At 41.3% G+C, this 27346-nt stretch overlaps 1 protein-coding gene across 1 annotated transcript; it reads left to right on the forward strand.

The window, feature by feature from the left end:
• Positions 1 to 6920: 6920 nt before the first annotated feature.
• On the forward strand, positions 6921 to 23069 carry LOC118318160. Its single transcript, XM_047336987.1, has 2 exons — positions 6921 to 11860; positions 21787 to 23069. The coding sequence occupies exon 1, from the start codon at positions 7248 to 7250 to the stop codon at positions 9780 to 9782; it is 2535 nt and encodes an 844-aa protein (XP_047192943.1). The 5' UTR covers positions 6921 to 7247; the 3' UTR covers positions 9783 to 11860; positions 21787 to 23069.
• Positions 23070 to 27346: the final 4277 nt, after the last annotated feature.

Consider the following 27346-nt stretch of genomic DNA (forward strand, 5'->3'; position numbering starts at 1 on the left):
GCGGTTTCGTAAACTGATGAGAAGAAAAAATAACGCGAGGTGGATCCTTTTAAAATTAAGATATTCAAATACATTACAAATATAAGTATCAGTATCAGTGCTTCCGCATTACTTACCGATGCCAAAGTCAAAGCGGGCTTACGCACTGTCAGACCAGGTGTTGAAGAGGAGGATCCTGACACTGGTGGCGTTGAGAGTCTTGGTTGTGGTGTCGCTGAGGGAGAGGCAGGTACCGAGCTGGAGGGCTACAGGTTCCAAGAAATGACCATGAAATTTTACTATACAGAATACAACACACACCAACACATCATAATGTTTTGTATGTCATCTGATACCTTCTTTGTATGGAAGCCACAGCTGCATGTCTGTGTCCCTCCAAACAGAGACATTTGTCCCCTCCGCTGCATCGGGCATTTCTCAATCTGTAATATTGTTTGACAGTGAGCTGAGCTGCAGGATTATGGCATGGCTTTAAGTTTAATTATTGTACACATATCACTTTCTTCAAGTATACCTTCAGATACAGATCATGCCACTTTTTCTGACGTGGCGCCGGCCTGTTTCCTGCATCAGAGGGCCAGACCCCAACAGCAGCGAACCGTCGCAGGCGTGACATCCACTCCTCATCACCCATAGCCCTGTGCTTTTTGTCTTTTGAAGCCATCTGACAATAAAAAAAAATATTTTTTTTGTAAATTAGGGTAATTTTGACACATTTGTGCTCCATGTATAATATGTTATTATGCCATGACAAAACATACAAGTTTAGAAAACTTTATAATCAATCATTAATTGATAAAAACCACGAAAAGAAAATGATTTATAGCAGTACGAGGAAAGCTATCTTACTGAACCTCTTAAATAACAGGGAACCGATTCCGGCGGTGGGGGGATGGGCACAGACAGTATAGGAGCCATTTTCGCCAAGATTTTATCTATAAAATTACAGTGACAACAAGTAATGACAGTCACTTTTATCTTAATACTGCAAAACTGTAACCGACGCTGATAAAGACTGTAATGGCCACTACAGTTATGAATGAATTGATAAATTGGTGAATTTAAAAATTCGTAATTCACAACGTATTTAAACTTTTGTTTTAAACCCCTGTTAAAGTCGTTTTTTGTGTGTAATACATACGTTCTAGCTAGCTACGTCACTCGCGACCCGATAAAATGAAACAACTTCGCTGACATCTTACCTTTCGATGATATTCGAGTGTCGTGTCGTCCGGATTCGAAGAGGTAATCGACAACTTCGAATTTCGAGCGCTTCTGTGACTCCCGTAGCGGGGCCACGGTGATTGGCTGTCAGAAGATGGAGAGCGGACACGCCGATTGGCCGACGAAAACATGTGACGTAGCTCAACAGCGGCGAAAGATGGAGATAGACTCAGCGATTTGCTGTCTAAAAAATGGAGATAACGAGCCGAGAGATTGGACCGCATCGGAAAGATGGAGATAGACCTCAGCGATTTGCTGTCTAAAAATGGAGATAACGAGCCGAGATTGGACCGCTCCGGAAAGATGGAGATAGACGTCAGTTATTGGCTGTCGAAAGATGGAAAATGCCGAGACGTGATTCGACAGGGTTATACAGACTATCCCTCGTCGGGCACGAGGTCTATAAATCATGCCTGATTGTAACAGACTTCAACGACACGATGGAAATGATTGGTTAGGTTGAGGTAATGAAAGGGTATCAACAACGGTCGTATTTCAATGAGAAAACGCTGGTTTTGACACAAAGGTTCAAAACTATGATACTGTGTCAAAAATGTCGTATATCAATGAGAAAACGCTATTTTTCACACAATAGGTTCAAAACTATGATACTGTGTCAAAACTGTCGTATTTCAATGAGAAAACGCTGGTTTTGACACAATAGGTTCAAAGCTATGATACTGTGTCAAAAAGGTCGTATTTCAATGACGAAACGCTGGTTTTGACACAATAGGTTCAAAACTATGATACTGTGTCAAAACTGTCGTATTTCAATGAGAAAACGCTGGTTTTGACACAAATACTATGATACTGTGTCAAAACTGTCGTATTTCAATGAGAAAACGATAGTTTTGACACAAGAGGTTCAAAACTATGATACTGTGTCAAAACTGACGTATTTCAATGAGAAAACGCTGGTTTTGACACAATACTATGATACTGTGTCAAAACTGTCGTATTTCAATGAGAAAACGCTGGATTTGACACAAAACTATGATACTGTGTCAAAACTGTCGTATTTCAATGAGGCAATGCTGGTTTTGACACAAAACCAAGATACTGTGTCAAAACTGTCGTATTTCAATGAGAAAACGCTGGTTTTGACAGAAAAGGTTCAAACTAAGATACTTTGTCAAAAATGTCATATATCAATGAGAAAACGCTGTTTTTGACACAATAGGTTCAAAACCATGATACTGTGTCAAATCTGACGTATTTCAATGAGAAAACGCTGGATTTGACAAAATACTATGATACTGTGTCAAAACTGTCGTATTTCAATGAGAAAACGCTGGATTTGACACAATACTATGATACTGTGTCAAAACTGTCGTATTTCAATGAGAAAACGCTGGTTTTGACACAAAAGGTTCAAAACTATGATACTTTGTCAAAAATGTCGTATATCAATGAGAAAACGCTATTTTTCACACAATAGGTTCAAAGCTATGATACTGTGTCAAAAAGGTCGTATTTAATGAGGCAATGCTGGTTTTGACACAATAGGTTCAAAACTATGATACTTTATCAAAAATGTCGTATATCAATGAGAAAACGCCATTTTTCACACAATAGGTTCAAAGCTATGATACTGTGTTAAAACTGACATGTTTCAATGGGAAAACGCTGTTTTTGACACAATAGGTTCAAAGCTTTGATACTGTGTCAAAAAGGTCGTATTTCAATTAGAAAACACTGGTATTGACACAAAACTATGATACTGTGTCAAAACTGTCGTATTTCATTGAGTAAACGCTGGTTTTGACACAATAGGTACAAAACCATGATACTGTGTCAAAACGTTCGTATTTCAATGAGAAAACGCTGGTTTTGACAGAAAAGGTTCAAAACTATGATACTTTGTCAAAAATGTCGTATATCAATGAGAAAACGCTATTTTTGACACAATAGGTTCAAAACCATGATACTGTGTCAAATCTGACGTATTTCAATGAGAAATCGCTATTTTTCACACAATAGGTTCAAGGCTATGATACTGTGTTAAAACTGACAAGTTTCAATGGGAAAACGCTGTTTTTGACACAATAGATTCAAAGCTTTGATACTGTGTCAAAAAGCTCGTATTTCAATGAGAAAACACTGTTATTGACACAAAACTATGATACTGTGTCAAAACTGTCGTATTTCATTGAGAAAACAATGGTTTTGACACAAAACCATGATACTGTGTCAAAACTGTCGTATTTCAATGAGAAAACGCTGGTTTTGACAGAAAAGGTTCAAAACTATGATACTTTGTCAAACATGTCGTATATCAATTAGAAAACACTGGTATTGACACAAAACTATGATACTGTGTCAAAACTTTCGTATTCCAATGAGAAAACGCTGGTTTTGACAGAAAAGGTTCAAAACTATGATACTTTGTCAAAAATGTCGTATATCAATGAGAAAACGCTATTTTTGACACAATAGGTTCAAAACCATGATACTGTGTCAAATCTGACGTATTTCAATGAGAAATCGCTATTTTTCACACAATAGGTTCAAGGCTATGATACTGTGTTAAAACTGACAAGTTTCAATGGGAAAACGCTGTTTTTGAACCACATAGATTCAAAGCATTGATACTGTGTCAAAAGCTCGTATTTCAATGAGAAAACACTGTTATTGACACAAAACTATGATACTGTGTCAAAACTGTTGTATTTCATGAGAAAACCATGGTTTGACACAAAACCATGATACTGGTGTCAAAAACTGTCGTATTTCAATGAGAAAACGCTGGTTTTGACAGAAAAGGTTCAAAACTATGATACCTTTGTCAAAAATGTCGTATAATCAATGAGAAAACACTGGTATTGACACAAAACTATGATACTGTGTCAAAACTTTCGTATTCCAATGAGAAAACGCTGGTTTGACAGAAAGGTTCAAACTATGATACTGTGTCAAAAATGTCGTATATCAATGAGAAAACGCTATTTTTAACACAATAGGTTCAAAGCTATGATACTGTGTCAAAAAGGTCGTATTTCAATGAGAAAACGCCATTTTTCACACAATAGGTTGAAAGCTATGATACTGTCTTAAAACTGACATGTTTCAATGGGAAAACGCTGTTTTTGACACAATAGGTTCAAAGCTTTGATACTGTGTCAAAAAGGTCGTATTTCAATTAGAAAACACTGGTATTGACACAAAACTATGATACTGTGTCAAAACTGTCGTATTTCATTGAGTAAACGCTGGTTTTGACACAATAGGTACAAAACCATGATACTGTGTCAAAACGTTCGTATTTCAATGAGAAAACGCTGGTTTTGACAGAAAAGGTTCAAAACTATGATACTTTGTCAAAAATGTCGTATATCAATGAGAAAACGCTATTTTTGACACAATAGGTTCAAAACCATGATACTGTGTCAAATCTGACGTATTTCAATGAGAAATCGCTATTTTCACACAATAGGTTCAAGGCTATGATACTGTGTTAAAACTGACAAGTTTCAATGGGAAAACGCTGTTTTTGACACAATAGATTCAAAGCTTTGATACTGTGTCAAAAAGCTCGTATTTCAATGAGAAAACACTGTTATTGACACAAAACTATGATACTGTGTCAAAACTGTCGTATTTCATTGAGAAAACAATGGTTTTGACACAAAACCATGATACTGTGTCAAAACTGTCGTATTTCGATGAGAAAACGCTGGTTTTGACAGAAAAGGTTCAAAACTATGATACTTTGTCAAAATGTCGTATATCAATGAGAAAACACTGGTATTGACACAAAACTATGATACTGTGTCAAAACTTTCGTATTCCAATGAGAAACGCTGGTTTTGACAGAAAAGGTTCAAAACTATGATACTGTGTCAAATCTGACGTATTTCAATGAGAAATTGCTATTTTTCACACAATAGGTTCAAAGCTATGATACTATGTTAAAACTAACAAGTTTCAATGGGAAAACGCTGTTTTTGACACAATAGGTTCAAAGCTATGATACTGTGTCAAAAAGGTCGTATTTCAATGACGAAACGCTGCACCGGGATGGGAAACCGGGAACGTGGTGATGATGTCTGCGACAGCAGAAGCGGAGGATAGGTACAAAACCATGATACTGTGTCAAAACGTTCGTATTTCAATGAGAAAACGCTGGTTTTGACAGAAAAGGTTCAAAACTATGATACTTTGTCAAAAATGTCGTATATCAATGAGAAAACGCTATTTTTGACACAATAGGTTCAAAACCATGATACTGTGTCAAATCTGACGTATTTCAATGAGAAATCGCTATTTTTCACACAATAGGTTCAAGGCTATGATACTGTGTTAAAACTGACAAGTTTCAATGGGAAAACGCTGTTTTTGACACAATAGATTCAAAGCTTTGATACTGTGTCAAAAAGCTCGTATTTCAATGAGAAAACACTGTTATTGACACAAAACTATGATACTGTGTCAAAACTGTCGTATTTCATTGAGAAAACACTGGTATTGACACAAAACTATGATACTGTGTCAAAACTTTCGTATTCCAATGAGAAAACGCTGGTTTTGACAGAAAAGGTTCAAAACTATGATACTTTGTCAAATCTGACGTATTTCAATGAGAAATTGCTATTTTTCACACAATAGGTTCAAAGCTATGATACTATGTTAAAACTAACAAGTTTCAATGGGAAAACGCTGTTTTTGACACAATAGGTTCAAAGCTATGATACTGTGTCAAAAAGGTCGTATTTCAATGACGAAACGCTGCACCGGGATGGGAAACCGGGAACGTGGTGATGATGTCTGCGACAGCAGAAGCGGAGGATAAAAGACCACCCATACCACCAAGAGCGTTGTTTGCTCCAGGTACCCCCACAGCCCCTCCACTGTATCCACCGCTCCGTTCCGGGGCCTTTGCCAGAAGAACCCCCTCGAGCAGTAGGGAAGCGACCTTGGATGAATTGCTTGTTGCCTAAAAGGTGGAGCAACAAGAAAGGGGAGTCCAAGAAAAAGAAGTAAAAAGGGTAAATAAAAAGAAGCAGCTGCCGATCGAGAATGCCGAAAAAGAGATGTTATGGACCACAGAGGATTGATGCATTTACATGGAATACAATGATGAAATCAGGAGCCCCCATTTTAAGGGTACGAAATTGGTACCAAGAAAAGCATGCGGTGGACATTGATCTAACCAAACCAGAGGAGGACTATGACGCCCTGTCATACACCGCCTGGAGATCGGTGAATTACTTTTGTACCAACCTGGAATATGTGAGGGATAAAGATCTCTCCATACCCGGAAGCATGTTGCTAAGTTCCAGAATAAAATCAGGATGGGAACTTATGTATCGACTAAACCCCGAAACCAAAGAAATGGAATATATAAACACACCAATGTTCATCATTCCAACCTGCTTCCCATGGATCTTCAATGTAGTTCATGGAAAAATTAGAGGATACAATGTGAAACTAAGATGGGGACCCCACTACCTGGATCCTGTGCTAAAAATGTTTTATGAAATAAGTCTGGGACCGTTTGTGATCTGGACCAACAGTCGACTAATGAGTGGCACTACAACCGACTACGAAAAGGGCAAACTCAGAGCCGGATACCTAGGGGCATTCCGGAGCGTGCTCGAGAACCAACACCTACCGATCTGGTTTGAAACAACTCTCCCAGAAGAACCACACTGGAGAGACCTTCCGCCTGTGGGGGACCCTAGAATGGTGACCCTAAGGGGGGGGGGGGCTTTGACAGGGATTTTCTGGTGTCCCACACAGCTATGTGGCTGGGAGGATAAGGGAAGTTGTATGAGAACATAGCACAGATGCATTTCGCCGGGCGGAAGTATGAGGCAAGCTGTCAGAGCCTTTTGCCCAATCTGGAGGGACCTCTAGATAAGGCCATAAGGCCAAGAACTCTTCAAGGGAAAGATCACAGTGAACAGAGAAGGGAAGAGGAGAGGTCCTCCCCCAGTGTACACCTATATAAAATCAACAACAAACCCACCAAAGAAAAGAAGAACAGCCCCGAAACGAATTTGGACCTACACCATTGAAAAAGGATGGACCGTCCGATACGACTCACTCGAATCCCGGGAGAAGACATCTGGACCCAGTCCGACTTAGATTCAAGCAACAACTCTGATGAAGAAGGACCCATAGAAGGAGACGAAAAGCAGCTGCTGCCCACACGGAAACGACCAAGGAAAGGAAAATGGATTTCTTGTTTTTGGATTACCCTGAAAGTATTAGCGGTAGTAGTCGGACTAGGAGTAGCCCTGACTATACTGTACCACTACGGAGCAGAGCCCTGGGCCCTAACTCACGTAAAGGTTCAACACCGCAACACCAAGAATTTTGTACAGACATGTTGGGTCACAGAACCCCGCATAATAATTATAGCATGGAATGATAACCAGACCCTCACCAATCAGACTGATCACTGGAACCAAGTGCGAGGTCAGAATCGGACGGGATGGAAAACGAAGTTAAATGCTACGCAAGAATGGCATGAACAGATGAATGAAGCAAGCCTCAACGGTACCGCCTGGGTCGTTGAGGACTTACAAGTTGATAATACGAGTGGCATTATAGTAAAAACCCAACTTCTGATAGAAAGAGAACAGAAGTCGGAGAAATGCAACTGGGTGGATCCCGACGATAATGACCCAGGATGGTATTGTACCTGGGGGTGCAAACCGTTGCCGGGAAGAAGAGGAGAAGGATACTGGGTTAAGGAGATAGTGTACGAGGCACCACCACACAACGACTCCTGCCGAGCCCTGTTTCCAAGATGGGAATTTTGGGGATACTACGATCTCTCATGCGGAGCAGTAAAAAACCCAAGGAGCAAAATTGGAAAGACAAGTCGGGGAACAACCAGCAAGTCTACCACAACCTCGCATACCAGAGTAACTCAGACCCCAGGGGAAAGGGGCAACCAGAGCTACGGGCCAACCTCAACGCCAGGAACAACGCCGGCACCAGGTACAGCGGCCCTAGCACTGACACCGACCCCTGGGTTCACTCTGCAACTGGAGGAGCCGGCATATATACCCCAAAACGACTCTCGGATCATTCGCAACAGAGCAGCCGCTAGTCGCTGTGTGCATCAGAAATTAAAACATCTACGTCCCTGTTTTTGGAACGTCCAGCAACAGTGTAGAACGCAGAACTATCTTGTCCTTGCCAGGGTGGGCCAACCAAGATTCAACATTCAAAAGGGAACAATGGGAGGAGGCCGATTAGCAATACATGAAGCATGGCTAAATGACACCCTCCCCTGGATCTGGCTACCCCCCCTGAAGCATTTCATAGGAGCTTTTTCAACTGGGTATGCAAGAACAGGACAAGGCCTCAAAGGACCCCACGTCAACGACATGTATGTCCAAAAGCTGCCAAAACCTGAAGAATTGATGGTTGCACCACCTGGAGACTTTGACAAAATTGATAAATGTGTAGCCCAGGCAATCTTTACTGACTTGAACGACACCAATTGGGTCAATGACGGAGTGACACCCCGTTGTCCGGTTTGGCAAACTAGCCTAGCATGGGGAACCATGAAATACGACTGCAAAAGACTCAACGATGCACAGACAGTGAAAGCGATACTCCAGGGATGGGAGAGACACAGCAACCTGGCAGTGACTATGGGATTTGCCAAGAAGCGACGATATGAGAGAGCCACTTGGTGGGGTTTACAAGCTCAGGAGGTACAAAACTGGGTAGTGCCGTGCTTAAGTCAGTCCAGCAACTACTGGGTGAAATACCAATATCTGGCAACCGTATACTCCAAAGAACGAGAGATCTGGGCGAGTACATGGTACCAACCAGAACCGTACATGAGCCCAAGACCATGGAAAATGATGTGTGATGAAACTAACACCACCTGCACCATCTCTCTTGCCCGGGAGAATTGTGGTAAAATCGACATCTGGAAAGGTCGATGTGAGGAATACTATGGGAATGAGTACGAAACCTATTCTCAGACAGTAATATGGAAAAAGATGAAGAACGTCTGGCTACGAGCATTTCCCCCCCGGGTGGGATGTGCCAAAGCCATTTTGGGCCATGGCATGGCAACCAGAAAAGACGTTAATGGAAGGATTATACCCTATGTAGCTAACCCCATTATGTACATAGCCGAAGGTCACGCGTTCAGGAAGAGCCTGTGTGAAGGCAAGGAGTATGTAGGATATCAGTGGATGGGGCCGAACAGAATCTACAACAACGGAACCTGCCAAACCCCAGACGAACACTGGGTCACCTGTGGACAAGGGAGACATAAGCATAATTGCACCTGGTACGAGACAGCAGTCGCTACACTAGAAGAAGCAGCATTGACTACCATCGAGGGAGTAGTGGAAGTCCTGGGAGAAGGAGTCTCCGTAATAGGAAGCTGGGTAGCGGCGTTTCTCTACAAACTTTGGCCATACATACTGATGCTGACAGGACTCGCCTTGGCGGCGGTGGCTGGCTACGTGTTGGTAAAGGGAGGAGTCAGGGCCGCCCTTGGCTCCTTGACCAATCGGAAACCAGCAAAAGGGGAAGAAGAGAAGCTCCTCCTCCGGAAGAGGGAGGAGACTTCAAGGATATAAGAACCGGACCGCAAGGAGCTACGGTCATTCTTGTTCCTGGTCTTGACTGAACTAGAAGCAGCACCTGAACGACTTATAAACCAAAACATACTGAACCAAGGAGATGAATAACACCACAAATAGCACGACTGCCATGATCCCAGCCCTAACCCACGGAGTGAGTATGCTTGAATACGCACTTATACTAATAATATGGATCCTCTACTGCTGCACCGGGACCTGGTCCAGAGAGCAACCACTGAAGATCCTAACCTTCCTGCAAGGATGCACCAATCTGATCATCCAATGGGCCGCCTACGGTGTACAGGATTGGGGGGCTTCAATGTTCCTGGTCTACATTATGGGCCGTTGCACAATCAACAGTGACCGCGAAGGGATGTGCAAATGAGTGTTGGTAGTGTTTTGGCTAATCTTCGACACAATCACCATTTTCTTCAATCACGTAAGAATGGTGACTATAGTCTACGAAGCCCTGATTGCCACACTCCTGGTACTGCACCTCGTGATGATGACGATGGCTTTGCAAATAAGAGGAAGAAGGCGTTGGCTGGTCAAACTCAGCGCTGTTATTCTATGGGGCCTCGGCTGGGGCCTACTATCCTGCCTAATCTGGCTAGGATTACTTGATGTAATAGTCCTAATCGTCTGGTTCATGTCGTATGCTGCCCTTTTTCCGCCAAAATCAGCCATAAAGAGTCCAGGACTAACTCCACCACCAGTCCTGAAGTCACCATGGCTGAGCAGAATGGCTGAGCGACGTGCCGCTCGCCAGACCCCTCAGTAAACCAAGGGTCTGCAACCAAAGCTTGCTGCGCTTAGTAAAAAGCTGAATATATTAATTGTTTAATCAAAACTCTGTGTTATACCTTGTAGGAAGAAGCCGGCTGCCACTGTGGGATATCCCTGGAGAAAACCAAATATCTCTGGGATATGCGTCTCGCATTGTGGTGCAACAGCTGTTATGAGAAAACCTTTCCCGTACATCTGGCACGAGGGGTGCTATGTCAACAGGATTCCCTTTGTATCCCAGTGATAGCCCTAGATCAAGTCTGCCGAGTGGAAAGTACGGCAACCATCGTCTGGACATCGCTAACACCTCACTTCCAAGAATCCGATGGGCCAAGTTCGGGTCCTACCTTCCCACCTACATGAAAATGTGGGTATTCCCAGATGGTAAATATGCCTCTTCCAGTCACTTCAGCGATGGTAGATTCGTGGCAATAGGAGCGCCGTTTTCCGGCGGCCAGACGCCAAGTTCTACCACAGAAGTCGCAACTCAAACCGAAGGAGTTGGCTGGTACTACGAGGGTACAGGAGAAGGACTAATTGAGGTGGGATGGCCATCTGGCACTCCGACTGAGAGTCGGGAGAACGAGCAATCTTCAGGTTCATCCATGTCCTTGTTGGTAGAAGAAGAAGTACAAGCAACCCTTAAAGCTATCGAGGATCATTGCAAAGAAGAAGGACTTTTGAAACCTGAGTCGGAGCCAGAGAACAGCCTCGCAGAGGCATTGCTGACCCTCGAGACGGACTTAGACAACAGCCTCAAGGAAATACCAATGGAGGACACCCAAGATGCCGTCGGAGCCGAGGAATTCACCACCCCGGCTGCAGAGGGAACACCATACCTAGAGGAACCACTAATTCTTGATCAATGGGAACTGATCAGTGAACCAACTCCAGGACCCAAGGAGATACCAGGAGGAGAAACACCCCCTGAATCGGAGAGGGTGCCAGAAGAAGACGTGCTTATTCTTTCGGTAGAAAGAGAGGATGATCTACTCGAGGAACTGCCATCCCCGACACGGGAGGTGCGCTGGTCCCCGACACTGATTAGAAGAAAATCCCCGTCACCAGAAAGAAGGAGAAGATTCCCCTCATCGATCATAAGAAGATCCCCAACACCTATAATGAGGAGGTCCCCGACGAGAATGATACAGATGACACCGCCGCAGGACAGATGGAGACCTCGACCTCAAGAAGGGGGTGTCAAGAGAAAGTTGAGATCTCGCTCTCGACACGAATACCGGGCACATGCCTGGTATGGACAGAGATAAACCGTCCACTTCACAATTGAGGTAACACAGAGAGAAATATGAGAAAGTCAATCATGAAAGCATTGCAAGCCAAAGTAATAAAGATCTCATGATAAATAACTGTGTAGAAGAACGAATCACAAACCTGTAACCGCTATAACAAAAAGTTGATTTAGAAACAAAGTACTGAAATAATGTATGAATTAATGTAATCAACGATAGAGATGATTTTATAAGAAATGTACTAGAAACTGTAAAATGTAACCTCCATATGACCACTCGCAAGAGAAAAGCAGAAGTGCTCAGTTAATAAAGGAGGGGATTTCAAGTATTGTGTAATACAGAGAGCAGCACAGAGAATGGGTGATGTGTATTGATAAAGATCAAAGAAGATTGTGCCATAGCCATTGCATTAATGCTAGTGCTAAAACACATTTGGCACGTACGCCGGAAAGAGGGGAAGAGTCAGAGATGTCTTAATGTTGCCATAAAAGGGAAGAATTAAACGTCAAGGGTTGTTATTGGATTAACACCAAACAACGACGATCAAGGGGGAAGGCTGAAGTTTGCTGTCCTAAGAAAGTGTATAAAAAGACGCTTTTGACACAAAAGGTTCAAAACTATGATACTTTGTCAAAAATGTTATATATCAATGAGGCAATGCTGGTTTTGACACAATGAGCTCAAACCTATGATACTGTGTTAAAACTGACGTATTTCAATGAGAAAACGCTGGATTTGACACAAAACTATGATACTGTGTCAAAACTGTCGTATTTCAATGAGGCAATGCTGGTTTTGACACAATGAGCTCAAACCTATGATACTGTGTTAAAACGGACGTATTTCAATGAGAAAACGCTGGATTTGACAAAATACTATGATACTGTGTCAAAAAGGTCGTATTTCAATGAGGCAATGCTGGTTTTGACAAAATGAGCTCAAACCTATGATACTGTGTCAAAACTGTCGTATTTCAATGAGAAAACGCTGGATTTGACACAAAACTATGATACTGTGTCAAAAATGTCGTATATCAATGAGAAAACGCTATTTTTCACACAGTAGGTTCAAAACCATGATACTGTGTCAAATCTGACGTATTTCAATGAAAAAACGCTGGATTTGACAAAATACTAAGATACTGTGTCAAAACTGTCGTATTTCAATGAGAAAACGCTGGTTTTGACACAATAGGTTCAAAACTATGATACTTTGTCAAAAAGGTTGTATTTCAATGACGAAACGCTGGTTTTCACACAATAGGTTCAAAACTATGATACTGTGTCAAAACTGTCGTATTTCATTGAGAAAACGCTGGTTTTGACACAAAACCAAGATACTGTGTCAAAACTGTCGTATTTCAATGAGAAAACGCTGGTTTTGACACAAAAGGTTCAAAACTATGATACTTTGTCAAATCTGACGTATTTTAATGAGAAAACGCTGGATTTGACAAAATACTATGATACTGTATCAAAACTGCCGTATTTCAATGAGAAAACGCTGGATTTGACACAAAACTATGATACTGTGTCAAAACTGTCGTATTTCAATGAGGCAATGCTGGTTTTGACACAAAACCAAGATACTGTGTCAAAACTGTCGTATTTCAATGAGAAAACGCTGGTTTTGACAGAAAAGGTTCAAACTAAGATACTTTGTCAAAAATGTCATATATCAATGAGAAAACGCTATTTTTGACACAATAGGTTCAAAACCATGATACTGTGTCAAATCTGACGTATTTTAATGAGAAGACGCTGGATTTGACAAAATACTATGATATTGTGTCAAAACTGTCGTATTTCAATGAGAAAACGCTGGATTTGACACAAAAGTATGATACTGTGTCAAATCTGTCGTATTTCAATGAGAAAACGCTGGTTTTGACAGAAAAGATTCAAAACTATGATACTTTGTCAAAAATGTCGTATATCAATGAGAAAACGCTATTTTTGACACAATAGGTTCAAAGCTATGATACTGTGTCAAAAAGGTCGTATTTTAATGAGGCAATGCTGGTTTTGACACAAAAGGTTCAAAACTATGATACTTTATCAAAAATGTCGTATATCAATGAGAAAACGCCATTTTTCACACAATAGGTTGAAAGCTATGATACTGTCTTAAAACTGACATGTTTCAATGGGAAAACGCTGTTTTTGACACAATAGGTTCAAAGCTTTGATACTGTGTCAAAAAGGTCGTATTTCAATTAGAAAACACTGGTATTGACACAAAACTATGATACTGTGTCAAAACTGTCGTATTTCATTGAGTAAACGCTGGTTTTGACACAATAGGTACAAAACCATGATACTGTGTCAAAACGTTCGTATTTCAATGAGAAAACGCTGGTTTTGACAGAAAAGGTTCAAAACTATGATACTTTGTCAAAAATGTCGTATATCAATGAGAAAACGCTATTTTTGACACAATAGGTTCAAAACCATGATACTGTGTCAAATCTGACGTATTTCAATGAGAAATCGCTATTTTTCACACAATAGGTTCAAGGCTATGATACTGTGTTAAAACTGACAAGTTTCAATGGGAAAACGCTGTTTTTGACACAATAGATTCAAAGCTTTGATACTGTGTCAAAAAGCTCGTTTTTCAATGAGAAAACACTGTTATTGACACAAAACTATGATACTGTGTCAAAACTGTCGTATTTCATTGAGAAAACAATGGTTTTGACACAAAACCATGATACTGTGTCAAAACTGTCGTATTTCAATGAGAAAACGCTGGTTTTGACAGAAAAGGTTCAAAACTATGATACTTTGTCAAACATGTCGTATATCAATGAGAAAACACTGGTATTGACACAAAACTATGATACTGTGTCAAAACTTTCGTATTCCAATGAGAAAACGCTGGTTTTGACAGAAAAGGTTCAAAACTATGATACTTTGTCAAAAATGTCGTATATCAATGAGAAAACGCTATTTTTGACACAATAGGTTCAAAACCATGATACTGTGTCAAATCTGACGTATTTCAATGAGAAATCGCTATTTTTCACACAATAGGTTCAAGGCTATGATACTGTGTTAAAACTGACAAGTTTCAATGGGAAAACGCTGTTTTTGACACAATAGATTCAAAGCTTTGATACTGTGTCAAAAAGCTCGTATTTCAATGAGAAAACACTGTTATTGACACAAAACTATGATACTGTGTCAAAACTGTTGTATTTCATTGAGAAAACAATGGTTTTGACACAAAACCATGATACTGTGTCAAAACTGTCGTATTTCAATGAGAAAACGCTGGTTTTGACAGAAAAGGTTCAAAACTATGATACTTTGTCAAAAATGTCGTATATCAATGAGAAAACACTGGTATTGACACAAAACTATGATACTGTGTCAAAACTTTCGTATTCCAATGAGAAAACGCTGGTTTTGACAGAAAAGGTTCAAAACTATGATACTTTGTCAAAAATGTCGTATATCAATGAGAAAACGCTATTTTTGACACAATAGGTTCAAAGCTATGATACTGTGTCAAAAAGGTCGTATTTCAATGAGAAAACGCCATTTTTCACACAATAGGTTGAAAGCTATGATACTGTCTTAAAACTGACATGTTTCAATGGGAAAACGCTGTTTTTGACACAATAGGTTCAAAGCTTTGATACTGTGTCAAAAAGGTCGTATTTCAATTAGAAAACACTGGTATTGACACAAAACTATGATACTGTGTCAAAACTGTCGTATTTCATTGAGTAAACGCTGGTTTTGACACAATAGGTACAAAACCATGATACTGTGTCAAAACGTTCGTATTTCAATGAGAAAACGCTGGTTTTGACAGAAAAGGTTCAAAACTATGATACTTTGTCAAAAATGTCGTATATCAATGAGAAAACGCTATTTTTGACACAATAGGTTCAAAACCATGATACTGTGTCAAATCTGACGTATTTCAATGAGAAATCGCTATTTTTCACACAATAGGTTCAAGGCTATGATACTGTGTTAAAACTGACAAGTTTCAATGGGAAAACGCTGTTTTTGACACAATAGATTCAAAGCTTTGATACTGTGTCAAAAAGCTCGTATTTCAATGAGAAAACACTGTTATTGACACAAAACTATGATACTGTGTCAAAACTGTCGTATTTCATTGAGAAAACAATGGTTTTGACACAAAACCATGATACTGTGTCAAAACTGTCGTATTTCGATGAGAAAACGCTGGTTTTGACAGAAAAGGTTCAAAACTATGATACTTTGTCAAAAATGTCGTATATCAATGAGAAAACACTGGTATTGACACAAAACTATGATACTGTGTCAAAACTTTCGTATTCCAATGAGAAAACGCTGGTTTTGACAGAAAAGGTTCAAAACTATGATACTGTGTCAAATCTGACGTATTTCAATGAGAAATTGCTATTTTTCACACAATAGGTTCAAAGCTATGATACTATGTTAAAACTAACAAGTTTCAATGGGAAAACGCTGTTTTTGACACAATAGGTTCAAAGCTATGATACTGTGTCAAAAAGGTCGTATTTCAATGACGAAACGCTGCACCGGGATGGGAAACCGGGAACGTGGTGATGATGTCTGCGACAGCAGAAGCGGAGGATAGGTACAAAACCATGATACTGTGTCAAAACGTTCGTATTTCAATGAGAAAACGCTGGTTTTGACAGAAAAGGTTCAAAACTATGATACTTTGTCAAAAATGTCGTATATCAATGAGAAAACGCTATTTTTGACACAATAGGTTCAAAACCATGATACTGTGTCAAATCTGACGTATTTCAATGAGAAATCGCTATTTTTCACACAATAGGTTCAAGGCTATGATACTGTGTTAAAACTGACAAGTTTCAATGGGAAAACGCTGTTTTTGACACAATAGATTCAAAGCTTTGATACTGTGTCAAAAAGCTCGTATTTCAATGAGAAAACACTGTTATTGACACAAAACTATGATACTGTGTCAAAACTGTCGTATTTCATTGAGAAAACACTGGTATTGACACAAAACTATGATACTGTGTCAAAACTTTCGTATTCCAATGAGAAAACGCTGGTTTTGACAGAAAAGGTTCAAAACTATGATACTTTGTCAAATCTGACGTATTTCAATGAGAAATTGCTATTTTTCACACAATAGGTTCAAAGCTATGATACTATGTTAAAACTAACAAGTTTCAATGGGAAAACGCTGTTTTTGACACAATAGGTTCAAAGCTATGATACTGTGTCAAAAAGGTCGTATTTCAATGACGAAACGCTGCACCGGGATGGGAAACCGGGAACGTGGTGATGATGTCTGCGACAGCAGAAGCGGAGGATAAAAGACCACCCATACCACCAAGAGCGTTGTTTGCTCCAGGTACCCCCACAGCCCCTCCACTGTATCCACCGCTCCGTTCCGGGGCCTTTGCCAGAAGAACCCCCTCGAGCAGTAGGGAAGCGACCTTGGATGAATTGCTTGTTGCCTAAAAGGTGGAGCAACAAGAAAGGGGAGTCCAAGAAAAAGAAGTAAAAAGGGTAAATAAAAAGAAGCAGCTGCCGATCGAGAATGCCGAAAAAGAGATGTTATGGACCACAGAGGATTGATGCATTTACATGGAATACAATGATGAAATCAGGAGCCCCCATTTTAAGGGTACGAAATTGGTACCAAGAAAAGCATGCGGTGGACATTGATCTAACCAAACCAGAGGAGGACTATGACGCCCTGTCATACACCGCCTGGAGATCGGTGAATTACTTTTGTACCAACCTGGAATATGTGAGGGATAAAGATCTCTCCATACCCGGAAGCATGTTGCTAAGTTCCAGAATAAAATCAGGATGGGAACTTATGTATCGACTAAACCCCGAAACCAAAGAAATGGAATATATAAACACACCAATGTTCATCATTCCAACCTGCTTCCCATGGATCTTCAATGTAGTTCATGGAAAAATTAGAGGATACAATGTGAAACTAAGATGGGGACCCCACTACCTGGATCCTGTGCTAAAAATGTTTTATGAAATAAGTCTGGGACCGTTTGTGATCTGGACCAACAGTCGACTAATGAGTGGCACTACAACCGACTACGAAAAGGGCAAACTCAGAGCCGGATACCTAGGGGCATTCCGGAGCGTGCTCGAGAACCAACACCTACCGATCTGGTTTGAAACAACTCTCCCAGAAGAACCACACTGGAGAGACCTTCCGCCTGTGGGGGACCCTAGAATGGTGACCCTAAGGGGGGGGGGGGCTTTGACAGGGATTTTCTGGTGTCCCACACAGCTATGTGGCTGGGAGGATAAGGGAAGTTGTATGAGAACATAGCACAGATGCATTTCGCCGGGCGGAAGTATGAGGCAAGCTGTCAGAGCCTTTTGCCCAATCTGGAGGGACCTCTAGATAAGGCCATAAGGCCAAGAACTCTTCAAGGGAAAGATCACAGTGAACAGAGAAGGGAAGAGGAGAGGTCCTCCCCCAGTGTACACCTATATAAAATCAACAACAAACCCACCAAAGAAAAGAAGAACAGCCCCGAAACGAATTTGGACCTACACCATTGAAAAAGGATGGACCGTCCGATACGACTCACTCGAATCCCGGGAGAAGACATCTGGACCCAGTCCGACTTAGATTCAAGCAACAACTCTGATGAAGAAGGACCCATAGAAGGAGACGAAAAGCAGCTGCTGCCCACACGGAAACGACCAAGGAAAGGAAAATGGATTTCTTGTTTTTGGATTACCCTGAAAGTATTAGCGGTAGTAGTCGGACTAGGAGTAGCCCTGACTATACTGTACCACTACGGAGCAGAGCCCTGGGCCCTAACTCACGTAAAGGTTCAACACCGCAACACCAAGAATTTTGTACAGACATGTTGGGTCACAGAACCCCGCATAATAATTATAGCATGGAATGATAACCAGACCCTCACCAATCAGACTGATCACTGGAACCAAGTGCGAGGTCAGAATCGGACGGGATGGAAAACGAAGTTAAATGCTACGCAAGAATGGCATGAACAGATGAATGAAGCAAGCCTCAACGGTACCGCCTGGGTCGTTGAGGACTTACAAGTTGATAATACGAGTGGCATTATAGTAAAAACCCAACTTCTGATAGAAAGAGAACAGAAGTCGGAGAAATGCAACTGGGTGGATCCCGACGATAATGACCCAGGATGGTATTGTACCTGGGGGTGCAAACCGTTGCCGGGAAGAAGAGGAGAAGGATACTGGGTTAAGGAGATAGTGTACGAGGCACCACCACACAACGACTCCTGCCGAGCCCTGTTTCCAAGATGGGAATTTTGGGGATACTACGATCTCTCATGCGGAGCAGTAAAAAACCCAAGGAGCAAAATTGGAAAGACAAGTCGGGGAACAACCAGCAAGTCTACCACAACCTCGCATACCAGAGTAACTCAGACCCCAGGGGAAAGGGGCAACCAGAGCTACGGGCCAACCTCAACGCCAGGAACAACGCCGGCACCAGGTACAGCGGCCCTAGCACTGACACCGACCCCTGGGTTCACTCTGCAACTGGAGGAGCCGGCATATATACCCCAAAACGACTCTCGGATCATTCGCAACAGAGCAGCCGCTAGTCGCTGTGTGCATCAGAAATTAAAACATCTACGTCCCTGTTTTTGGAACGTCCAGCAACAGTGTAGAACGCAGAACTATCTTGTCCTTGCCAGGGTGGGCCAACCAAGATTCAACATTCAAAAGGGAACAATGGGAGGAGGCCGATTAGCAATACATGAAGCATGGCTAAATGACACCCTCCCCTGGATCTGGCTACCCCCCCTGAAGCATTTCATAGGAGCTTTTTCAACTGGGTATGCAAGAACAGGACAAGGCCTCAAAGGACCCCACGTCAACGACATGTATGTCCAAAAGCTGCCAAAACCTGAAGAATTGATGGTTGCACCACCTGGAGACTTTGACAAAATTGATAAATGTGTAGCCCAGGCAATCTTTACTGACTTGAACGACACCAATTGGGTCAATGACGGAGTGACACCCCGTTGTCCGGTTTGGCAAACTAGCCTAGCATGGGGAACCATGAAATACGACTGCAAAAGACTCAACGATGCACAGACAGTGAAAGCGATACTCCAGGGATGGGAGAGACACAGCAACCTGGCAGTGACTATGGGATTTGCCAAGAAGCGACGATATGAGAGAGCCACTTGGTGGGGTTTACAAGCTCAGGAGGTACAAAACTGGGTAGTGCCGTGCTTAAGTCAGTCCAGCAACTACTGGGTGAAATACCAATATCTGGCAACCGTATACTCCAAAGAACGAGAGATCTGGGCGAGTACATGGTACCAACCAGAACCGTACATGAGCCCAAGACCATGGAAAATGATGTGTGATGAAACTAACACCACCTGCACCATCTCTCTTGCCCGGGAGAATTGTGGTAAAATCGACATCTGGAAAGGTCGATGTGAGGAATACTATGGGAATGAGTACGAAACCTATTCTCAGACAGTAATATGGAAAAAGATGAAGAACGTCTGGCTACGAGCATTTCCCCCCCGGGTGGGATGTGCCAAAGCCATTTTGGGCCATGGCATGGCAACCAGAAAAGACGTTAATGGAAGGATTATACCCTATGTAGCTAACCCCATTATGTACATAGCCGAAGGTCACGCGTTCAGGAAGAGCCTGTGTGAAGGCAAGGAGTATGTAGGATATCAGTGGATGGGGCCGAACAGAATCTACAACAACGGAACCTGCCAAACCCCAGACGAACACTGGGTCACCTGTGGACAAGGGAGACATAAGCATAATTGCACCTGGTACGAGACAGCAGTCGCTACACTAGAAGAAGCAGCATTGACTACCATCGAGGGAGTAGTGGAAGTCCTGGGAGAAGGAGTCTCCGTAATAGGAAGCTGGGTAGCGGCGTTTCTCTACAAACTTTGGCCATACATACTGATGCTGACAGGACTCGCCTTGGCGGCGGTGGCTGGCTACGTGTTGGTAAAGGGAGGAGTCAGGGCCGCCCTTGGCTCCTTGACCAATCGGAAACCAGCAAAAGGGGAAGAAGAGAAGCTCCTCCTCCGGAAGAGGGAGGAGACTTCAAGGATATAAGAACCGGACCGCAAGGAGCTACGGTCATTCTTGTTCCTGGTCTTGACTGAACTAGAAGCAGCACCTGAACGACTTATAAACCAAAACATACTGAACCAAGGAGATGAATAACACCACAAATAGCACGACTGCCATGATCCCAGCCCTAACCCACGGAGTGAGTATGCTTGAATACGCACTTATACTAATAATATGGATCCTCTACTGCTGCACCGGGACCTGGTCCAGAGAGCAACCACTGAAGATCCTAACCTTCCTGCAAGGATGCACCAAGCTGATCATCCAATGGGCCGCCTACGGTGTACAGGATTGGGGGGCTTCAATGTTCCTGGTCTACATTATGGGCCGTTGCACAATCAACAGTGACCGCGAAGGGATGTGCAAATGAGTGTTGGTAGTGTTTTTGCTAATCTTCGACACAATCACCATTTTCTTCAATCACGTAAGAATGGTGACTATAGTCTACGAAGCCCTGATTGCCACACTCCTGGTACTGCACCTCGTGATGATGACGATGGCTTTGCAAATAAGAGGAAGAAGGCGTTGGCTGGTCAAACTCAGCGCTGTTATTCTATGGGGCCTCGGCTGGGGCCTACTATCCTGCCTAATCTGGCTAGGATTACTTGATGTAATAGTCCTAATCGTCTGGTTCATGTCGTATGCTGCCCTTTTTCCGCCAAAATCAGCCATAAAGAGTCCAGGACTAACTCCACCACCAGTCCTGAAGTCACCATGGCTGAGCAGAATGGCTGAGCGACGTGCCGCTCGCCAGACCCCTCAGTAAACCAAGGGTCTGCAACCAAAGCTTGCTGCGCTTAGTAAAAAGCTGAATATATTAATTGTTTAATCAAAACTCTGTGTTATACCTTGTAGGAAGAAGCCGGCTGCCACTGTGGGATATCCCTGGAGAAAACCAAATATCTCTGGGATATGCGTCTCGCATTGTGGTGCAACAGCTGTTATGAGAAAACCTTTCCCGTACATCTGGCACGAGGGGTGCTATGTCAACAGGATTCCCTTTGTATCCCAGTGATAGCCCTAGATCAAGTCTGCCGAGTGGAAAGTACGGCAACCATCGTCTGGACATCGCTAACACCTCACTTCCAAGAATCCGATGGGCCAAGTTCGGGTCCTACCTTCCCACCTACATGAAAATGTGGGTATTCCCAGATGGTAAATATGCCTCTTCCAGTCACTTCAGCGATGGTAGATTCGTGGCAATAGGAGCGCCGTTTTCCGGCGGCCAGACGCCAAGTTCTACCACAGAAGTCGCAACTCAAACCGAAGGAGTTGGCTGGTACTACGAGGGTACAGGAGAAGGACTAATTGAGGTGGGATGGCCATCTGGCACTCCGACTGAGAGTCGGGAGAACGAGCAATCTTCAGGTTCATCCATGTCCTTGTTGGTAGAAGAAGAAGTACAAGCAACCCTTAAAGCTATCGAGGATCATTGCAAAGAAGAAGGACTTTTGAAACCTGAGTCGGAGCCAGAGAACAGCCTCGCAGAGGCATTGCTGACCCTCGAGACGGACTTAGACAACAGCCTCAAGGAAATACCAATGGAGGACACCCAAGATGCCGTCGGAGCCGAGGAATTCACCACCCCGGCTGCAGAGGGAACACCATACCTAGAGGAACCACTAATTCTTGATCAATGGGAACTGATCAGTGAACCAACTCCAGGACCCAAGGAGATACCAGGAGGAGAAACACCCCCTGAATCGGAGAGGGTGCCAGAAGAAGACGTGCTTATTCTTTCGGTAGAAAGAGAGGATGATCTACTCGAGGAACTGCCATCCCCGACACGGGAGGTGCGCTGGTCCCCGACACTGATTAGAAGAAAATCCCCGTCACCAGAAAGAAGGAGAAGATTCCCCTCATCGATCATAAGAAGATCCCCAACACCTATAATGAGGAGGTCCCCGACGAGAATGATACAGATGACACCGCCGCAGGACAGATGGAGACCTCGACCTCAAGAAGGGGGTGTCAAGAGAAAGTTGAGATCTCGCTCTCGACACGAATACCGGGCACATGCCTGGTATGGACAGAGATAAACCGTCCACTTCACAATTGAGGTAACACAGAGAGAAATATGAGAAAGTCAATCATGAAAGCATTGCAAGCCAAAGTAATAAAGATCTCATGATAAATAACTGTGTAGAAGAACGAATCACAAACCTGTAACCGCTATAACAAAAAGTTGATTTAGAAACAAAGTACTGAAATAATGTATGAATTAATGTAATCAACGATAGAGATGATTTTATAAGAAATGTACTAGAAACTGTAAAATGTAACCTCCATATGACCACTCGCAAAAGAAAAGCAGAAGTGCTCAGTTAATAAAGGAGGGGATTTCAAGTATTGTGTAATACAGAGAGCAGCACAGAGAATGGGTGATGTGTATTGATAAAGATCAAAGAAGATTGTGCCATAGCCATTGCATTAATGCTAGTGCTAAAACACATTTGGCACGTACGCCGGAAAGAGGGGAAGAGTCAGAGATGTCTTAATGTTGCCATAAAAGGGAAGAATTAAACGTCAAGGGTTGTTATTGGATTAACACCATACAAAGACGATCAAGGGGGAAGGCTGAAGTTTGCTGTCCTAAAAAAATGTATAAAAAGACGCTTTTGACACAAAAGGTTCAAAACTATGATACTTTGTCAAAAATGTTATATATCAATGAGGCAATGCTGGTTTTGACACAATGAGCTCAAACCTATGATACTGTGTTAAAACTGACGTATTTCAATGAGAAAACGCTGGATTTGACACAAAACTATGATACTGTGTCAAAACTGTCGTATTTCAATGAGGCAATGCTGGTTTTGACACAATGAGCTCAAACCTATGATACTGTGTTAAAACGGACGTATTTCAATGAGAAAACGCTGGATTTGACAAAATACTATGATACTGTGTCAAAAAGGTCGTATTTCAATAAGGCAATGCTGGTTTTGACAAAATGAGCTCAAACCTATGATACTGTGTTAAAACTGACATGTTTCAATTGGAAAACGCTGGTTTTGACACAAAAGGTTCAAAATTGTGATACTTTGTCAAAAATGTCGTATATCAATGAGAAAACGCTATTTTTCACACAATAGGTTCAAACCTATGATACTGTGTCAAAAAGGTCGTATTTCAATGACGAAACGCTGGTTTTCACACAAAACTATGATACTGTGTCAAAACTGTCGTATTTCAATGAGAAAACGCTGGTTTTGACAGAAAAGGTTCAAAACTATGATACTTTGTCAAAAATGTCGTATATCAATGAGAAAACGCTATTTTTGACACAATAGGTTCAAAACCATGATACTGTGTCAAATCTGTCGTATTTCAATGAGAAAACGCGGGTTTTGACAGAAAAGGTTCAAAACTATGATACTGTATCAAAAATGTCGTATATCAATGAGAAAACGCCATTTTTCACACAATAGGTTAAAAGCTATGATACTGTGTTAAAACTGACAAGTTTCAATGGGAAAACGCTTTTTTTGACACAATAGGTTCAAAGCTATGATACTGTGTCAAAAAGGTCGTATTTCAATGACGAAACGCTGGTTTTCACACAAAACTATGATACTGTGTCAAAACTGTCGTATTTCATTGAGAAAACGCTGGTTTTGACACAAAACCAAGATACTGTGTCAAAACTGTCGTATTTCAATGAGAAAACGCTGGTTTTGACAGAAAAGGTTCAAAAGTATGATACTTTGTCAAAAATTTCGTATATCAATGAGAAGACGCTATTTTTGACACAATAGGTTCAAAACCATGATACTGTGTCAAATCTGACGTATTTTAATGAGAAAACGCTGGATTTGACAAAATACTATGATACTGTGTCAAAACTGCCGTATTTCAATGAGAAAACGCTGGATTTGACACAAAAGTATGATACTGTGTCAAAACTGTCGTATTTCAATGAGGCAATGCTGGTTTTGACACAATAGGTTCAAAACCATGATACTGTGTCAAATCTGACGTATTTTAATGAGAAAACGCTGGATTTGACAAAATACTATGATACTGTGTCAAAACTGCCGTATTTCAATGAGAAAACGCTGGTTTTGACAGAAAAGGTTCAAAACTATGATACTTTATCAAAAATGTCGTATATCAATTAGAAAACGCTATTTTTGACACAATAGGTTCAAAACCATGATACTGTGTCAAATCTGACGTATTTTAATGAGAAAACGCTGGATTTGACAAAATACTATGATACTGTGTCAAAACTGCCGTATTTCAATGAGAAAACGCTATTTTTGACACAATAGGTTCAAAACCATGATAATGTGTCAAATCTGACGTATTTCAATGAGAAAACGCTGGTTTTGACACAAGACTATGATACTGTCTCAAAACTGTCGTATTTCAATGAGAAAACGCCAGTTTTGACACAATGAGCTCAAAACAATGATAATGTGTGAAAAGTGACATGTTTCAATGGGAAAACGCTTGTTTTGACACAATAGGTTAAAAACTATGATACTGTGTCAAAACTGTCGTATTTCAATGAGAAAACGCTGGTTTTGACAGAAGACTATGATACTGTGTCAAAACTGTCGTATTTCAATGAGAAAACGCTGTTTTGGACACAATAGGTTCAAAACCATGATACTGTGTCAAAACTGTCGTATTTCAATGAGAAAATGCCAGTTTTGACACAATGAACTCAAACCTATGATACTGTGTTAAAACTGACGTATTTCAATGAGAAAACGCTGGTTTTGACAGAAGACTATGATACTGTGTCAAAACTGTCGTATTTCAATGAGAAAACGCTGGTTTTGACAGAAAAGGTTCAAAACTATGATACTTTATCAAAAATGTCGTATATCAATTAGAAAACGCTATTTTTGACACAATAGGTTCAAAACCATGATACTGTGTCAAATCTGACGTATTTTAATGAGAAAACGCTGGATTTGACAAAATACTATGATACTGTGTCAAAACTGCCGTATTTCAATGAGAAAACGCTATTTTTGACACAATAGGTTCAAAACCATGATAATGTGTCAAATCTGACGTATTTCAATGAGAAAACGCTGGTTTTGACACAAGACTATGATACTGTCTCAAAACTGTCGTATTTCAATGAGAAAACGCCAGTTTTGACACAATGAGCTCAAAACAATGATAATGTGTGAAAAGTGACATGTTTCAATGGGAAAACGCTTGTTTTGACACAATAGGTTAAAAACTATGATACTGTGTCAAAACTGTCGTATTTCAATGAGAAAACGCTGGTTTTGACAGAAGACTATGATACTGTGTCAAAACTGTCGTATTTCAATGAGAAAACGCTGTTTTGGACACAATAGGTTCAAAACCATGATACTGTGTCAAAACTGTCGTATTTCAATGAGAAAATGCCAGTTTTGACACAATGAACTCAAACCTATGATACTGTGTTAAAACTGACGTATTTCAATGAGAAAACGCTGGTTTTGACAGAAGACTATGATACTGTGTCAAAACTGTCGTATTTCAATGAGAAAACGCTGTTTTTGACACAATACGTTCAAAACCATGATACTGTGTCAAAACTGTCGTATTTCAATGAGAAAATGCCAGTTTTGACACAATGAGCTCAAACCTATGATACTGCGTGAAAAGTGACATGTTTCAATGGTAAAACGCTTGTTTTGACACAATAGGTTCAAAACCATGATCCTGTGTCAAAACTGTCGTAATTCAATTAGAAAACGCTGGTTTTGACACAAGACTATGATACTGTGTCAAAACTGTCGTATTTCAATGAGAAAATGCCAGTTTTGACACAATGAGCTCAAAACAATGATAATGTGTGAAAAGTGACATGTTTCAATGGGAAAACGCTTGTTTTGACACAATAGGTTCAAAACTATGATACTGTGTCAAAACTGTCGTATTTTAATGAGAAAACGCTGGATTTGACAACATACTATGATACTGTGTCAAAACTGTCGTATTTCAATGAGAAAATGCCAGTTTTGACACAAAGAGGTCAAATCTATGATACTGTGTTAAAACTGACATGTTTCAATGGGAAAAACTCTGTTTTTTACACAATAGGTTCAAAACCATGATACTGTGTCAAAACTGTCTTATTTTAATGAGAAAACGCTGGTTTTGACACAAGACTATGATACTGTCTCAAAACTGTCGTATTTCAATGAGAAAACGCCAGTTTTGACACAATGAGCTCAAAACAATGATAATGTGTGAAAAGTGACATGTTTCAATGGGAAAACGCTTGTTTTGACACAATAGGTTCAAAACTATGATACTGTGTCAAAACTGTCGTATATCAATGAGAAGACGCTATTTTTGACACAATAGGTTCAAAACCATGATACTGTGTCAAATCTGACGTATTTTAATGAGAAAACGCTGGATTTGACAAAATACTATGATACTGTGTCAAAACTGT

This window comes from Scophthalmus maximus, chromosome 13 (genome assembly GCF_022379125.1).
Source record: "Scophthalmus maximus strain ysfricsl-2021 chromosome 13, ASM2237912v1, whole genome shotgun sequence".
Taxonomy (NCBI): Eukaryota; Metazoa; Chordata; class Actinopteri; order Pleuronectiformes; family Scophthalmidae; genus Scophthalmus; species Scophthalmus maximus.